At 40.9% G+C, this 19,062-nt stretch overlaps 1 protein-coding gene across 6 annotated transcripts in view; it reads left to right on the top strand.

Annotated features, from left to right (window-relative positions):
* TAOK3 (TAO kinase 3) overlaps nt 1-19,062 on the top strand; it is a 226,053-nt gene that overhangs the window by 146,064 nt on the left and 60,927 nt on the right. For all 6 annotated transcript variants that reach the window (XM_023204435.2, XM_023204461.2, XM_023204442.1 and 3 more), the window contains exons 10-11: nt 8,745-8,838; nt 9,869-9,950. In XM_023204435.2, the coding sequence (XP_023060203.1) occupies nt 8,745-8,838; nt 9,869-9,950 (176 nt within the window). The remainder of the gene's footprint in view (nt 1-8,744; nt 8,839-9,868; nt 9,951-19,062) is intronic.

Raw genomic sequence — 19,062 nt, 5'->3', positions numbered from 1 at the left:
ATAGATAGATAGATAGATAGATAGATAGATAGATAGATAGATAGATAATAAAAAAGAACTTCACAAGGTAATCCCAGAAGTCATAGGACCAAAATTAGCTAAAACAACTTTGAAGAAATAGAATTTGAACAGAAGAATCACTGCCCCAAAACCCATACCATAATAATTAAATCCATATGGTATTGGTGCGGGAAAAGACTAATATCCAATAGAACAGACTGGGAAACTCTAGTATGAGTCAGATTTTGGTGTAAGACAGAAAAGCCATTACAGATCAGTGGGGAAAGGATGGCTCATTTGATTAATAATACTGAGAAATTTGTTAATTATATGATAAAACTAAAACTGGATTCCTAGCTATGTCATACACAAAAATAAATTTTAGATTGATTAAATGCCTGAAAGTAAAACTTTAAAACATTTAGAAGAAGCCCCCCAATGCCTCAGTTTCCTCATCTGTAAAATAGAAATAATGATAGTACCCACTTTGTGGGGTTGTTATGAAGATTAATTCATATCTATAATATGCTTAGAACATGGCCTGGCATATAGTGTTGTTGTTGTTGTTGTTGTTGTTGTTGTTATTATTATTATTAATTATTATTATTATTTTTTGAGACAGAGTCTCACTGTGTCTCCCAGGCTAGAGTGCAGTGGCGTGATCTTGGCTCACGGCAACCTTCGCCTTCCAGGTTCAAGTGATTCTCCTGCCTCAGCCTCCCTAGTAGCTGGGACTACAGGTGCATGCTGCCACGCCTGGCTAATTTTTGGTATTTTTAGTAGAGATGGGGTTTCATTGTGTTAGCCAGGATGGTCTTGATCTCCTGACCTCGTGATTCACCCACCTCAGCCTCCCAAAGTGCTGGGATTACAGGCGTGAGCCACCACTCCCGGCCTAGTGTTGTTATTATTATTACTCTAAAATGCCTTTACAAGTATAATGAAGAACTTTTCTAATCAGTGTTTTTTAAAACATAATGACAAATATGATAACTTTTCCTACTTTAAAATATAAAACCACGTAAAGCACAAACATTAAAAGATAAGCCATGGACTAGGAGAAGGTAGTTGAAATACATTTAACCAACAAAGTATTGGTCCAAGATTTATAAAGAACTCCTACAATTTCTTTCTGAAAAAGAAAAAGCCGCCAGCGCTGACTCATGCCTGTAATTTCAGCACTTTGGGAGGCCAAGGTGGGCAGATCACCTGAGGTCAAGAGTTTGAGACCAGCGTGGCCAACATGGTGAAATCCTGTCTCTACTAAAAATACAAAATTAGCTGTGTGTAGTGGTGCATGCCTATAATCCCAGCTACTAGGGAGGCCGAGGCAGGAGAATCACTTGAACCTGGGAGGCGGAGGTTGCAGTGAGCCTAGATCGCGCCACTGCACTCCAGCCTGAGTGACAAGAGCGAAACTCTGTCTCAAAAAAACAGGAAAAAAAAGAAAAAGCAAAAAAACCAGTAGAGAAATGGGTAAGGAATATCATTAAGTGAAGCTAAGGTAGGAGAATCACCTGAACCCAGGAAGTCAAGGCTGCAGTGAGCCATGATCACACCACTGCACTGTAGCCTGGGTGATGGGAGTAAGACCCTATCTCAAATAAAAATAAAAAGGAATATGATTAAGTAATTCATTGAAGAGGAAACCTAAATGGACAACAAATATCAGAAGACACTAAGCCTCATTAGTAATTAGAGAAATGCAATTTGAAACAATTTCACATTGATGAGATTGGCAAGAGTTTCGAGTCTTCAAATACTAAATTTGGAGAAACTGCTAAGGAAGCAAGAACTCCATATGCATACACACTGGAAAGTGCGTACAAGGGTGCAAATGTTTTTATAGTAGCCAGAAAAGGTAGAACTAGCCTAAATTCTTATCCAAAAGAGAATGTATAAATAAATCATGGAATACTGTATCACAGTTAAGAATGAACTGGATCTACATGTATCATCATGGATAAATCTCAAAACCATAACGTTGAATATTTAGTGAACAAATAAAATTGCAAAAGTAAAGGTACGGTATGATGCCAGTTATGAAAATTTTATAAGTTCTTTTATATACTGTTAGAACTATTTATATACTGGCCAGGCACAGTGGCTCATGCTTGTAATCCCAGCACTTTGGGAGGCCAAGGCAGATGGATCACCGGAGGTCGGGAGTTTGAGACCAGCCTGACCAACATGGCAAAACTCCATCTCTACTAAAAATACAAAAATTAACTGGGCATGGTGGTGCATGCCTGTAATCCCAGCTCCTTGGGAAGCTGAGATAGGAGAATTGCTTGAACCCAGAAGGCGGAGATTGCAGTGAGCCGAGACCATACCATTGCACTCCAGCTGGGCGATAAGAGCAAAACTCCATCTCAAAAAAAAAAAGGTATATATACTAATAAAACATAAGAATACAGTTGTAAAGATATAATTCTAGAACAGTAAACTCTCTGGAGAAAGGAAGGCAAATAGAGCTATATCTACTTTCTTATTTTTTTAAGAAGAAAAAGGACCCGAAACAAATATGACAAGATTATAGTAAATCTAAGTGATAGGTGTCTGTTATAATATTCTGCAAAATTTTACATATTTTGAATATTGAATAATTGAACTTTTCAAGAATTAGAAATAAATATATATTCCTTTGGGGGAACAAAACTACTCTGTGCATAGCATAGAGTTAGCAGTATGGAGTAAGTTTTAGAATTAGACACCCTGGATGTGAATCTTGGCTTTACCAGCACTTAGCTGGCAGGACCACCATGTGTGCCATCAGGCATTCACATAGTCTAGAATGCAAATGATCCCTCCTGGAGCTGTGTAGCATGTTGCTTCTGGCTGTGTGATTCAGATCATTTTGTTAACTTCCCTAATCCTCAGTTTCTCATCTAAGTAAAAATAACAATGAATAGATCATATATATTTACAGGCTTCAATAAGATAACTTAGGTAAAGTATTTAACATAGTGCCTGGCATATAGCAAGTGCTCAGTAACAGCTACTTGTATTCATATATAGGATTATTTTTGTTTTTTGTAATTTATATTTTAGGCCATATAAAATTATGCTACTTTTAGAGGTCACAGTACCTCTAAAGGGCCGTAACTGAGGAGTTCCTACGATGTCTCAGTGTTATAGTAAAATATAAAATAAGTAATATTTTATAAAAATAAACCAAAATTGGCCGGGCGCGGTGGCTCAAGCCTGTAATCCCAGCACTTTGGGAGGCCGAGACGGGCGGATCACGAGGTCAGCAGATCGAGACCATCCTGGCTAACACGGTGAAACCCCGTCTCTACTAAAAAATACAAAAAACTAGCCAGGTGAGGTGGCAGGCACCTGTAGTCCCAGCTACTCGGGAGGCTGAGGCGGGAGAATGGCGTAAACCCAGGAGGCGGAGCTTGCAGTGAGCTGAGATCTGGCCACTGCACTCCAGCCTGGGTGACAGAGCGAGACTCCGTCTCAAAAATAAAAAATAAAAAAAAATAAATCCTGAATACATACTTATTAAATTCATGTAGAAATGAAATTATATTCGAGATGAAACCTGAAAGGATTGTCGAGAATTAGCCTGTAATACCAGCACTTTGGGAGGCTGAGGGAGGAGAATCTCTTGATCCCAGGAGTTTGAGGTTAGTGAGCTGATCGCGCCACTGCACTCCAGCCTGGGCAACAGAGCAAGACCCTGACACATACACACATACACAAAAAGATTTCCCCAGATAGTTTAGGGAGCAAAAGGGAAAGGGGTATCCAGATCAAGAAAACAGCGTTTGTGAAAAACACCAAGCTTGGTTCTTTGAGTGAAGCACACGTAAAGCATGAGAGAGGGAAAAATTGGGTACTTCTCAGAATCGGGCTCTGGAGGTAGCCAGACCCATGATAATGAAGTCCAAGAGACTGAACGTTTTCTTGTCACAAATGTTTAAGGATTCGGACTTTGTCCTAAGAATGATGGGAAGCCATTAATGGTTACATGATGAGTTCCTAGTTCCACATGGTTTTATTTATTTATGAGACAAGGTCTCACTCTGTCACCCACTCTGGAGTGCAGTGGCGTGATCTTGGCTCACTGCAACCTTCACCTCCCAGGTTCAAGTGGTTCTCCTGCCTCAGCCTCCCGAGTAGCTGGGACTACCAGCACAAGCCACCGTGTCTGGCTAATTTTGTATTTTTAGTAGTGACGGGTTTTCACCATGTTGGCCAGGCTGCCATGTGGTTTTAAATACGGTTGGTCCTCCCAATCTGTGGGTTCCACATCCATCAATCAGCCACAGATCAGAAATATACAGGAAAAAAAAAAAAAAAAAAGAGGGTTGAGTCTATATAGGAAGTTGTTTAGGAAAGAATGACAAGAAAACGTCTATACAAGTCTGAACATGCATAGACTTTTTTTCTCATTATTTTCTAAACAATGTGGTATAACAACTATTTACATAGAATTTACGTTATACTAGATATCATAAGTAATCTAGAGATGATTTAAAGTATATAGACAGAAGTATGTGTGCAGGTTACATGCAAATACTATGCCATTTTATATAAGAAAGTTGAGATCCATGGATTTTGGTATATGCAGGGGAGAATGGGGACCAGTCCCCCACAGATACCTAGGGATGACCGTACTTGAAGTTGCCAGAAATGCAAGCTCTACAAACTTTCTAAAATCTGCCCCCTGAAAAATAAACCCAAACCAGATTCTTTTTTTATCTTTTGCATTTGAAACAGATAGAAATCCATTTGTCCACACAGCAACTTCCAAATTTCCACTTGTTAACAGTTCATATCACTGTAAACAGTACCTGTTTGATAAGTATAAAGTATAAAGTATACATATCAAACAGTACCTGTTTGATAAGTATAAAGTATCCTATTAAGAGGTCAATAAAAAATACTTGGGAGGCTGAGGCGGGCAGATCACGAGGTCAGGAGATCAAGACCATCCTGGCTAATATGGTGAAATCCCATCTCTACTAAAAATACAAAAAATTAGCCAGGCATGGTGGCATGTGCCTGTAGTCCCAGCAATTTGGGAGGCTGAGGCAGGCTGCACTCCAGCCTGGTGACAGAGTGAGACTCCGTCTCAAATATACACACACACACACACACACACACACACACACATAATATATATACACATAAAATATATATACACATAAAATATATATACACATTAAATTAACTGTCTAGATATATATATAGACTACTGTATTTCAATTTTTTAAATTTATTTTTGAAACAGAGCCTCACTCCATCACCCAGGCTGGAGTGCAGTGGTGTGATCTCAGCTCACTGCAACCTCCGCTTTCCAGGTTCAAGCAATTCTCCTGCCTCAGCCTCCCAAGTAGCTGGGATTACAGGCGCACGCCACCACTCCTGGCTTTTGTATTTTTAGTAGAGACAAGGTTTCACCCTGTGGGCCAGGCTGGTCTCAAACTTCTGACCTCAGGTGATCCGCCCGCTTGATCTCCCAAAGTTCTGGGATTATAGGCATAAACCACCTTGCCCGGCCTAGACTACTATATTTCAGAGGTGCAGAAATCACTTAGTCAAGACTATAAGATGCCCCTCCAAAATATAACAAATGAATAGGTATAGTTGTCATCTGCTTAAGTGCTACAAATGACTCAGAGTTTACTACTTTTCAACCTTGTCCATTCTGGTTTCTTGTTTTGTTTTTTAAGTACTATGGCTATGCACAAATTTTTGCTTCTGTGAGTGAAAATGTCTTTTCTGTAACTTCACTTCTTAGCCTTGTTCTGTTTTTTGAACTGCATAGAATAAGCCCAATTTGTCATTTTAGAAGTGGTTAATAGAAGAGCCTTTACCTAAAAACTAAGGTGCTCTAATAAAACTAGAGATCAGATTATGAATTAGAAAGTGGGACTATATAAAAAATCCATTAGGGTAAGCACAGTAGTAAGAGATAGTGATTCTTCTTTCTTCTTTCTTCCTCCTCCTCCTCCTCATCTTCCTCCTCTTCCTCCTCCTCCTTCTTCTTCTCCTTCTTCTTCTTCTTTCTTCTTCTGTTTCTTCTGTTTCTTGAGATGGAGTCTCGCTCTGTTGCCCAGACTAGAGTGCAGTGGCACGATCTCGGCTTGCTGCAAGTTCTGCCTCCCAGGTTCACGCCATTCTCTTGCCTCAGCCTCCCAAGTAGCTGGGACTACAGGGGCCCGCCACCATGCCCAGCTAATTTTTTTTTTTTTTTTTTTTTTTTTTGTATTTTTAGTAGAGACAGGGTTTCACTATGTTAGCCAGGATGGTCTCAATCTCCTGACCTCGTGATCCACCCGCCTCGGCCTCCCAAAGCGCTGAGATTACAGGTGTGAGCCTCCGCGCCCAGCCTGGTAGTGATTTATCTTCTATTCCATAACAACTAATAAATAGCATAAAATTAACTGTACTCAGAACTAGAGACTTGTTTCTTTCCTTTGATCCACAAATGGAACCCCTAATGTGTGAATCGCATTTTATTACAAATTCTGGGGGAATAAGTAAAAGAAAAAGAATATTCAGGTTATAAGATCTTGTGCTCTTAGAGCATATGATTTCTTTTGAGAGAAAAGATTTGTATGATGATGTAGATGTAATAGGTGAACACATGCCAAATGACCAGTATGCCAAGGGAGAGTTGGAGGAGTTCCAATAAAGAGATCATGGTGGGCTGGGGAGGAGTAAATCCTCTACCAAGAAATACCTGGCCAGATGCAGTGCATCATGCCTGTAATCCCAGCACTGTGGAAGGCTGAGGCAGGAGGATAGCTTGAGCCCAGGAGTTCAATACCAGTCTGGTTTAAGACGGGGTCTCACTCTGTTGCCCAGGCTGGAGTGCAGGGGTACGATCTAAGCCCACTGCAACCTCCACCTCCTGGGTTTAAGCGATTCTTCTGCATCAATCTCCCAAGTAGCTGGGATTACAGGCTTGTGCCAACATGCCTGGTTAATTTTGTATTTTTAGTAGAGACAAGTTTCACTATATTGCCCAGGCTGGCCTCGAACTCCTGGCCTCAGGTCATCCGCCCGCCTCGGCCTCCCAAAGTATTGGGATTACAGGTGTGATTCAATGCGCCCAACTGCTATACCAAAAAAAAAAAAAAAAAAAAAAATTGTTTAAAGTAGCCCAGCATGGTGGCACACACCTGTAGTCTCAGCTACTCAAGAGGTTGAGGATCTCGTGAGCCTGGAAGGTCAATCCTATAGTGAGCCATGATTGTGCCACTGCACTCCAGCCTAGGCAACAGAGCAAGTCCTCATCTCAAAAAGTAAATAATTAAAAAATAAATGCCTGACTCACTGAGTTTCTCTTTAGAGTGGGATGGACCAGACTTTATTTATAATTTATACTCTTCTTCCTCCTTTCCATTTCTCTCTCTACCGTCACCCTTAGCAATTATTTGGCCTGAATGAGAAGTCAAACAGTATTTACTGAATAGAATTGGCTTATCTCCCCTGCTCTGTTAGTAATTTTATTTATTTATTTATTTATTTATTTATTTATTTATTTATTTATTTATTTATTTATTTTGAGACGGAGTCTCGCTCTGTCCCCCAGGCTGGAACGCAGTGGTGTGATCTTGGCTCACTGCAAGCTCCACCTCCCGGGTTCACTTCATTCTCCTGCCTCAGCCCCCGAAGTAGCTGGGACTACAGGCACCTGCCACCATGCCCAGCTAATTTTTTTAATTTTTATTTATTTATTTTTTGTAGAGATGGAGTTTCACTGTGTTAGCCAGGATGGTCTCAATCTCCTGACCTCGTGATCTGCCTGCCTCGGCCTCCCAAAGTGCTGGGATTACAAGCGTGAGCCACCGCGCCCAGCCACTCTGTTAGTGATGTTTAAGATGTTTCATTTTGGGGCTGGACACAGTGGCTTATGCCTGTAATCCCAGCACTTTGGGGGGCCAAGGCAGGTGGATCACGAGGTCAGGAATTCGAGACCAGCCTGGCCAATATGGTGAAACGCTGTCTCTACTAAAAATACAAAAATTAGGCCGTGTGCGCCTGTAATCGCAGCACTTTGGGAGGCCGAGATGGGTGGATCGTGAGATCAGGAGATCAAGACCATCCTGGCTAACATGGTGAAACCCTGTCTCTACTAAAAAAATAAAAAAACTAGCCGGGTGTGGTGGCGGGCGCCTGTAGTCCCAACTACTCAGGAGGCTGAGGCAAGAGAATGGCGTAAACCCGGGAGGCGGAGCTTGCAGTGAGCTGAGATCTGGCCACTGCACTCCAGCCTGGGCAACAGAGCAAGACTCCGTCTCAAAAAAAAAAAAAAAATGTTGCATTTTATGGTAATCTTTTTCCTTATTCAATGTTTCTTTACTTTCTGAATTTTTTAAGTGAATATGAATTTTTTCTTTTTCTTTTTTAGCAAATACCCAGACTTCAAGGAGAGAATACATATTTTTGAGCTAAAACGCACATACAAAAATCTTCACACCTATTGTGGGAAAATATGCAAAAGCCAATTTTTTCAAGATATGTGAAAAAAAAAAAAGAGAGACTTTTCTTTCACTCTTTTGAAATGGGTTCTGTTAGGAGCTTTGCCAATGTACATTTAATGTCCAGCAGCTTCTGAATGGCTATCTTGGGCCAACCTTAGAGATTAAAATAAGTGGATTATGTGGCATGATGACAGTAATGAGCTATTGATTTAGCAGCAAAGCTTTGCTTATCATTTCTTATTTCTCTGTCTGCCTGTTTTCCTTCAAGAACTACTTTATCGTGTTTCTTTCCTCTTCCAGCGGAACGGAAGCCCCCCCTTTTCAACATGAATGCAATGAGTGCCTTATATCACATTGCTCAGAATGACTCCCCAACGTTACAGTCTAATGAATGGTAAGACTCTGCTATCATTTTAAATCTCTAAGAAAATCACCATATGTATTTGGCATTTTTATTACCTTACATTTTAAATATCTGACCTAGAAAGCATTTCTTTCCTTCACTGTATGTTGTTATAGGTGACACTGATGCCTCACAAGCATCAACTGTCTACACGTGAACACACGCATAGATTTACTTATTTTTGCCTTCATCATGGCTTGCACTGTGTTCTTAGTGTGTCTAGTAACCGAAATCCTGCAGGGAACATACCCTGCTACCCTCCTAACAAGTCTACTGTCCCAGGCCGTGATGGTCTTGTATTGATCATCTCAGCTGATACCACTTCTCAGCAGAGATAAGGGGCCCTCTATGATGTCATTATTTCTCCAGTTGTCTTTTGTTTTTTTAAACTACATGTACACTTAAATGTGTTGAGACAGAACATGCATTATCTATTCAGATACATTGTGCCTTGCTGAAAAGTATGACATTTTTATAACTATTTGGGCCACAAGAGTTATTTTAAAAGGGGCAATATTAAAGAAGAGTGGATAAAATGGAACTTTTAAGATAGGAAGTGTTTTTATTCAGGAAGCCTACTCCTAGGTTCTGCATCACTCATGCTCCAAATTTTACTACTTTGTTATAGATTGTGGGTGATAGAGGAATTAACAATTGGTAATTAAGAATAGAGAGTTGAGACTATAAGAATTGTTGTCTTTGGAGAAAAAAATGTACATAAAACTATTTTATATAAATGTAGTATTTTTGTTTTCTGATATATATTATGATTTGACCTTCCTTGTATGTTAAGATGTATTTGTATGTTGACTGACTTGAAACTTGTCCTTACTCATTATCCAAAAGAATTAATTTTAGATATCATAACTTGAAAATGCTCCAGTTCTCCTGATATTCCAAAGCGTTTATTTTTTAAAATCTCCTTAAATGCAAAATTTTCTCTTGAATGAAAATTGTTTTAAGTAATCAGTATGCTCTACAGACCCTGAGTTTATTTTCTTTTGTGTACTTGCACACACAGGACAGACTCCTTTAGGAGATTTGTTGATTACTGCCTGCAGAAAATACCTCAGGAAAGGCCAACATCAGCGGAACTATTAAGGGTAATTTTTCAAATTTATATTTGAGGAGGGGGATTTAAAGTCGTGTTATAGTGGAATATAATAAATCATTGCTGTGGCAGCTCATCATGACAAAGTGGTTTAGAACGTGCTGCCTTGTCATTTATCCAGAGATAAGTAGCTAGGCATAGAAATAGCAAGATTATTGCCACGTATGTGCTATGTATTCCCTGTGGATAGTTTTTCCCCTATCTTTTCCATGTTTTCCCCTCCCTCCCTGTTCCTTTTTTGCCTTATAACAAATAATATTTCTCCTCCTTGCTCTAGTCATCATTGCAATGTTCCTGGGCCTAATATCTGCATAAATATTAATCCCATGGTCTCAGGACAGAGCTGGCCGGTAGTTTAAACACCAACTCTGGGATTTTCAGTTAGGTTGTTGCCAAATCCTCAGGCAGTGAAGGTATATGATAACTATATAGAGTAGACATTTACATAGTATTATGACATGTTAGTGATAAGAGTATCATGTTAACCACATTTATTTGATTTAACTGTCACCAAGCATCTCTTTTCATGTAATATTTTACTGTGGACTTTATACATAGGCAGTGTGTTGCATCAATATCAGTGTAGTATGTGGAAATCTTTTACAGTAGAAATGTTTTATTTGGCACACCATAGTCCAGATTTCTTTAATCCTTTTTTTGCATGTATGTTTTTCAACCCTTTCTGTTTCTTCCATCTCTAGAATGGCTGACTTTTATTGTGTAGCAGTTTTGTTTGTTCGTTTTTAAGAAAAACTCAGAAGAGTTGTATTGTCTCAATTTGTAAAGCTTTATAAAATGTCTGCCTTTATAATTGAAGAACACTTTGGCTAGGTGACAAGTAAGTTTTTTCTTCTTGTGAGCAGTAGGCCATAGGAGTATGGTAAGAGAAGCAACAGGACAAAGGGCTTGATCTTGTTCTCCTTTGTTGTGGAGCCCTTACATGTTTTAAACATGAACTACGTAGCAACATTTCCATGTTTCTTTAGGGGAAAATAGCAACCAGAACGAAACACCAGAAACACACAATGATATCTTTATTACCTTGAAGTACACAAAGATCTTAAAAACAAACAAACAAAAAACCAAGACATAAAAATTACTACCATAAAAGGGAAAAAAATGTGGAGCTGGGTTTGGTGACTCATACCTATAATCCCAGCATCTCAGGAGGCTGAGGCAGGAGGATCACGTGAGCCCAGGAGGATTTTGAGGTTATAATAAGTTATGATTTTGCAACTGCACGCCAACCTGGGCAATAGAGTGAAAATACCATCTCTTTAAAAAAAAAAACAAGAAAGAAAGAAAGAAAAAAGTGAATAAATTTGGGCTGTGTTAAAGTTAAGGATTACAGACAGCAAAAGGATATAAAAAGCAAATGGGTAGAGGTAAAGAAAAAAATGGAAGAGAAAAAACATAACAATTTAAAAAATCATATTATAAGCAACGAACATGTAGTAAACCAACCCCTTTAGGATGTTTTCAATGGTGAATAGGCTTAAGGAAATAAAATAGAATTAAGTGCAAATAATAAAAGTTATAAAGATGAGTATAAAGAAAACAATACATTTGGAAGACACAGGAGATCTAATATATGCCAACCTATTATTCCTGAAAAAGAAAACAAAACACATGAAGCAGAAGATATTTAAAGATATCCTTGAAGAAAACTTTTCTGGAAATAAATGTTTTGATCTTTCTTTGATTTGATTCCATTTTGATTTGATGGGCCAAATCAAATGAGCCAACTATTCATCAAATATTTACTGATTGTCTGCTGGGTGTCAAGTACTATTCTAAGCACAGAGAATACAGTAGTACACAATAAAAACATAGTGCCTGCCCTTATGAAACTTACAAGAAAGGGCCGGGCGTGGTGGCTCATGCCTGTAATCTCAGCACTTTGGGAGGCCGAGGCGGGCGGATCACGAGGTCAGGAGATCGAGACCATCCTGGCTAACATGGTGAAACCCTGTCTCTACTAAAAATACAAAAAATTAGCTGGGCGTGTTGGCAGGTGCCTGTAGTCCCAGCTATTTGGGAGGCTGAGGCAGGAGAATGGCGTGAACCCAGGAGGCGGAGCTTGCAGTGAGCCGAGATTGTGCCACTGCATTGCAGCCTGGGCGACAGAGCAAGACTCCGTCTCAAAAGAAAAAAAAAAAAAAGAAACTTACAAGAAGGAGTAAGAAATAAGTAGGCTGGGCATGGTGGCTCACGCCCGTAATCCCAGCGCTTTGGGAGGCCAAAGTGGGAGGATCACGAGGTTACCAGTTCGAGACCAGCCCAGCCAACATGGTGAAACACATCTCTACTAAAAATACAAAAATTAGCTGGGCGTGGTGGCAGATGCCTATAATCCCAGCTACTCAGGAGGCTGAGGCAGGAGAATCGCTTGAAACCGGAAGACAGAGATTACAGCGAGCCAAGATCACGCCACTGCACTCCAGCCTGGGCAACAGGGTGACACTAGGTCTCAAAAAAAATAAAAAGAAAAAAGAAAAGAAATAAATATATGTTATAGTGCCAGTTGATGGTAAGTGTTGTGCAGAAAAATAAATTAGACAAGCATCAAGATTGACAGGTGCTGCTGTTTTAGGTAAGGAGAAGGCCATTCAAGCAGGTGACATTTAAGCAGATCCCTGAAGAGTGGGGACCATGAAACTGATCTTCGTTGATCAATAAATCATGTCCTGATGAAGTCCCTGAACTCCAAGAATAAAGAAAGATTCATACAAACAGACTGAAAAAGTTTATTTTGGGGTGGATAAACCAGCTGGCTCCAGACCTACCTCTTCAGGAACAGTCAAAGCCAGAAAACAACAGAAAAATGTTTGCAGAGTTCTAAGGGAAGTAAAATGAAAGCCAAGAATTGTGAGCCAGCCAAGGTGTTCTTAAATTATAAAGGCAGCTGACATCTTCAAACCCCACAAATTTAGGCAATGCAACCTTCCAGTGCTTTCCTTTTAAAAATTGATCAATAACAGAATCTAGCCAATATAGAGATGAAGCAAAAAGAAGAAAAAGAGGGAGGAAGGAAGGGAGGAAGAATGAATGAGGGACTAGAGAAACTGGTAAAAGAGCTGGCGGTAAATATTGAATTTAAAGAGGCCCCTTCCCAAATATTTATTTATTTATTTTGCATGGCTAAAGAAGCTGTATGTTCTTCATTTTGAATAGGTCATACAAATTTCCAAAAGGAAAAATATAGTACAAGGTAGAACATGGGGCTGGGCACAGTGCCTCACACCTGTAATCCCAGCACTTTGGGAGGCTGAGGCAGGCAGATCACTTGAACCTAGGTCTTCAAGACCAGCCTGGACATGACGAAACCCCGTCTCTGCATAAATTAGCCAGGTGCAGTGGCATGCGCCTGTAGTCCCAGCTGCTTGGAAGGCTCAAGCAGGAGAATGACTTGAACCTGGGAGGCAGAGGTTGCCGTGAGCTAAGATCCTGCCATTGCACTTCAGCCTGGGTGACAGGAATGAAACCCTGTCTCAAAAAAAAAAAAAAAGAAGAAGAAGAAGAAGAAGAGCCGGGTGCAATGGCTCACACCTATAATCCCAGCACTTTAGGAGGCTGAAGTGGGCAGATCACCTGAGGCCAGAAGTTCAAGACCAGCCTGGCCAACATGCAGAAACCCCATTTCTACTAAAAATACAAGTATTAGCCAGGCATGGTGGTTCACACCTGTAGTCCCAGCTAATCGGGTGGCTGAGGCAGGAGAATCGCTTGAACCTGGGAGGTTGCAGTGAGCCAAGATCGTGCCCCTGCACTCCAGCCTGGGCAACAGCGAGACTCTGTCTCAAAAAATAACAAGAGAAGGTAGAATATGAAAAAGAAATCTCCCTCCCATTTCAGGCCCCCTCACCAGCAACCACTGCACCTATTTTGTACCTCTCCTTCTAGAGATATTTTATGCATATAAAAGTAAATATTGTTTTTATTTTTTGCACAAATGACAGCAAACCATTAAAACCGTTCCACCCTGATTTTTCTTTTTACTTTACAGTGTGCTTAGGATATTGTTTTGTATTACTACATGCAAAGCTACCTCATTCTTTTTAATGGCTCCATAATATTCTCAGATGGACCAGAATTTGTTTAACCGACCCATTTAGGATGTTTCCAATCTTTTGATATTACAAACTGTGCTGCAATTAATATCCTCATGTATATGGCATTTTGTACCTGTGTAGGAATATCTTAAGAATAAATTTCAGGCCGGGCGCGGTGGCTCAAGCCTGTAATCCCAGCACTTTGGGAGGCCGAGACGGGCGGATCATGAGGTCAGGAGATCGAGACCATCCTGGCTAACACGGTGAAACCCCGTCTCTACTAAAAATACAAAAACTAGCTGGGCGAGGTGGCGGGCGCCTGTAGTCTCAGCTACTCGGGAGGCTGAGGCAGGAGAATGGCGTAAACCCGGGAGGCGGAGCTTGCGGTGAGCTGAGATCGGCCACTGCACTCCAGTCCGGGCGACAGAGCAAGACTCTGCCTCAAAAAAAAAAAAAAAAAAAAAAGAATAAATTTCAGCCGGGCACGGTGGCTCATGCCTGTAATCCCAGCACACTTTGGGGGGCCAAGGTGGGCAGACCACGAGGTCAGCAGTTAAAGACCAACCTGGCCAACATGGTGAAACCCTGTCTCTACTAAAAATACAAAAATTAGCTGGGCATGGTGGCATGCATCGGTAATCCCAGCTATTCGGGAAGCCAAGGCAGGAGAATCACTTGAACCCAGGAGGCAGAGGTTGCAGTTAGCCAAGATCATGCCACTGCACTCCAGCCTAGGCAATAGAGCAAGACTCCATCTCAAAAAAATAAAAAATAAATAAAAATAAAAATAAATAAAAAAATTCCTAGAAGTGGAATTGCTCATCAATGTGGATTTTAAATTTACATAGATATTGCCCATTTGTCCTTCAAAGCATTTGCACCAAGTTATAGTCCCACTGTGAAAGTATGAAGACTGATACTGTTTGAACTTTGTCAGATCAGTGAAAACTTTTCTCACTATAGTTTTAATTGGTATTTCTCATTATGGGAGATGTTGATCATCTCTCTCATATGTTGAAAAGCCATTTGTATTTCCTTTTTAATTTATAGTAGATCTTGGTGGGTTTTTTTTCCTATTTCTCTTTTGACATTCTTTACGCTGATGTTTTGTGGAGAAGAAGTGGGGAGAGTTAGGCAAAAATTTGTTACGAGGAGTAAGGTAAAAATCTACCTTTTCCCCCCCCAGTTAAGCTATCTACTTACTCCCAAATATTTTTCAATAATCCATCTTTTCCACACATTTTTGCCCTGACATTAAAACATCACTTTCGGCCGGGCGCGGTGGCTCAAGCCTGTAATCCCAGCACTTTGAGAGGCCGAGATGGGCGGATCACGAGGTCAGGAGATCGAAACCATCCTGGCTAACACGGTGAAACCCCATCTCTACTAAAAATACAAAAAACTAGCCGGGCGAGGTGGCAGCGCCTGTAGTCCCAGCTACTCGGGAGGCTGAGGCAGGAGAATGGCGGGAACCCGGGAGGCGGAGCTTGCAGTGAGCTGAAATCGCGCCACTGCACTCCAGCCTGGGTGACAGAGCGAGACTCTGTCTCAAAACAAAACAAAACAAAAAAAACAAACAAAACATCACTTTCACACTTAATCCATTTAAATAAACAACTGAGGTAAAATTATTGAAATGGTTAAAGGACAGATGTAAATGTTATAAACATTTGCAATGTAAAAATAATGTAATTAGAAAAATCTAGGGCAGGAAAAACATATGTATACTAATTTCCTTATCTTTAGGAGTAGATGGACAATAATATTTCTTAAAATATATAGGACAAAAGAACTAAAGTAACTTCAATCTCATAAAGCCTTTAATAATTTTTTTTAACTTTAAAAGGTCTTTTAGGAACAGATAACTCTTTTAGTGAAGTTAATTTGTGTGTGTGTGTATGTGTGTGTGTGAGTGTGTGTGACAGAGTCTCATGCCATTGCGCAGGCTGGAGTGCAGTGGTGAGATCTCGGCTCTCTGCAACGTCCGCCTCTCAGGTTCAAGCGATTCTCCTGCCTCAGCCTCCTGAGCAGCTGGGATTACAGGCACATGCCACCATGTCTGGCTAGTTTTTCTATTTTTAGTGGACAGAGGGTTTCACCCTGTTGGCTGGGCTGGTCTCAAACTCCTGACCTCAAGTAATCCACCCGCCTCGGCCTTCCACAGTGCTGGGATTACAGGCATGAGCCACCATGCCCAGCCTACGCAATTGTTTTAATTCAGTCTCTTCTAATTCTGTTAAATTCAAGTATACCTTAATTTAATCGATTATACTTAAAATTAGCTTGTATAATAAGATTCCCATGTAAAATGATTTACAGTTATTCATTGTTCTGAGAGAAAGAGAGGGACATGTCTAAAATGATATTCTGTAACTTAATATTTATGTATTTATTTCGAGATGGTAGAATTTCAGGTGATTTTTTTTTTTTTTTTTTTTTGGAGACGGAGTTTCAGTCTTGTTGCCCAGGCTGGAGTGCAATGGCACAGTCTTGGCTCACTGCAACCTCCGCCTCCCAGGTTCAAGCGATTCTCCTGCCTCACCCTCCCTAGTAGCTGGGATTACAGGCATGTGCCACCCCACCTGGCTAATTTTGTATTTTTAGTAGAGACAGGGTTTCTCCATGTTGGTTCAGGCTGGTCTCGAACTCCTGACCTCAGGTGATCCGCCCTCCTCAGCCTCCCAAAGTGCTGGGATTACAGGCGTGAGCTACCACGCCTGGCTGATTTTCTTTTTTCTTTTTCTTTCTTTTTTTTTTTTTTGCATTTTTCTGTGTTATTTTAATGTGGAAAGTAAACGTATTTTTGAGAACAATAAAATCGTCCTTTTAAAAGAGTCTGAGGACATTCCAGTTGTAGGGGTTTGGAGAACAGTGGGCTTTTAAAAACAATGAGGAGGCCGGGTGCAGTGGCTCACGTCTGTAATCCCAGAACTTTTGGAGGCCAAGGCGGGCAGATCACAAGGTCAGGAGATTGAGACCATCTTGGCCAACATGGTGAAACCTTGTCTCTACTAAAATATGAAAAATTAGCTGGGTGTGGTGGCGCATGCCTGTAATCCCAGCTACTTGGGAGGCTGAGGCAGGGGAATCGCTTGAATCCGGGAGGTGGAGGTTGTGGTGAGCTGAGATCATGCCACTGCACTCCAGCCTGGTGACAGAGCAAGACTCTGTCTCAAAAAATAAAAATTAAAAAAAAAAAATTGAGGAGATGAGATTGCAGGCAGAGAGAACATAGAGATGGGAAGGCAAAGGCCTAGAGGTGTGAAAGGTATGCATGGGTTTAGAACTACCTGGAATGTACTATTGTGTAGGAAGGAGGAGTAGCAATGACTAGATTTAAACCTAGAAATACAAGCAGGAACCTAGTTGTAAAAGGCTACACTTTATCTAAGGGACAGTGAGATATTAAGATGTAGAGTGTATCTGTTTGTAAAAGGCTTAAACAGGTAAGAGTTTATCTCATGTAATAGGAAGTCCAGGACGTTGGAAAAGGAAGTGGAGTAAGCAGTCCAAAGCTGTAAGCAGCTCAACAATGTCATCATCGACCCAAGCTCTTTCTTTCTACTTCACCATGCTTAGCATGTACCTTTTATTGTCTTTGTTATAAAATGGCTGCTACATTGCCAGGACTCAAGTTTTAATTCCAGGCAGGAAGAAGGAGAGAGAACAAAGAGTAAAACACCTTCTCCTTATGTGTCTTGCCTTTTTATTCTAGAAAATAAAACCTTCCTCAAGAACATCTGCCTACCTCTCACTGGCCAGAACATAGTCACTTTGTAATCTGTAACCACAAAGGAGGCTTGGGTTCAGTTCCTTTACTTTCTCATGTTTAAAGTAAGGCAAAAAAAAAAAAGAGAGAGAGAGAGAGATTCGGGCTGAAAGCTGTGGCTCATGCCTGTAATACCAGCGCTTTGGGAGACCAAGGTGGGCAGATCACCTAAGGTCAGGAGTTTGAGACCAGCCTGGCCAACACAGTGAAACCCCATCTCTACTAAAAATACAAAAAGTAGCCAGGCATAGTGGCGCACGCCTGTAATCCCAGCTACTGGGGAGGCTGAGGCACAAGAATCGCTTGAACCTGGGAGGCGGAGGTTGCAGTGAACTGAGATTGCGCCACTGCCCTCTAGCCTGGGTGACAGAGTGAGACTTTGTCTCAGATAAAAAAAAAAAAAAAAGAGGTTGGAATGGGGGATTAGTGGCATGTAGTATCTGTTGCAATGAATGATCATACCTGTATTTTAGAAAGATAATTATGGTAGCAGGACACCAGAAAATCACCACCACCACCTACACCCCCTGCAGAAAAAAAGTTTTAAAGCCTGAGTTGCAACTGTAGCTCTTCCACTAATTAGCTGTGGAAATCACCTAACTTCTCAGGGCCCAAATTTCCTCACTTGAAAAAGAAAAATTTTCTTTTCTCTTTTTTTTTTTGAGACAGAGTCTTTCTGTGTCACCCAGGCTCAATTGATTCTCATGACTCAGCCTCCCGAGTACCTGGGACTATAGGCGGGCGCCACCACACCTGGATAATTTTGGTATTTTTTATTTTTATTTATTATTTATTTATTTATTTATTTTGAAACAGAGTCTCTATCACCTAGGCTGGAGTGCAGTGGCATGATCTAGGCTCACTTCAGCCTCCACCTCCCAAGTTCAAGCAATTCTCCTGCCTCAGCCTCCTGAGTAGCTGGGACTACAGGCATGTGCCAACACGCCCTGGTAATTTTTGTATTTTTAGTAGAGATGGGGTTTCACTGTGTTGGCCAGGCTGGTCTTGAACTCCTGACCTCATGTGATCCCCCTGCCTCAGCTTCCCCAAGTGCTGGAATTACAATTGTGAGCCACCATGCCCAGTCCCTAATTTTGGTGTTTTTAGTAGAGATGGGGTTTCACCATGTTGGCCAGGCAGCTCTTGAACTCTTAGCCTCAGGTGATCTGCCTGCCTTGGCCTCCCAAAGTGCTGAGATCACAGGCATGAGCCACCATGCCTGTGATCAGAGTCAGAATGTAGAACCACAAGACATATAGATTGTTTTCTCACAAGGGCCCTAT

Source organism: Piliocolobus tephrosceles, chromosome 10 (assembly GCF_002776525.5).
Source record: "Piliocolobus tephrosceles isolate RC106 chromosome 10, ASM277652v3, whole genome shotgun sequence".
Lineage (NCBI taxonomy): Eukaryota > Metazoa > Chordata > Mammalia > Primates > Cercopithecidae > Piliocolobus > Piliocolobus tephrosceles.
The sequence above is the reverse complement of the archived record's forward strand: the minus strand, read 5'-3'. Positions and strand labels throughout refer to the sequence as shown.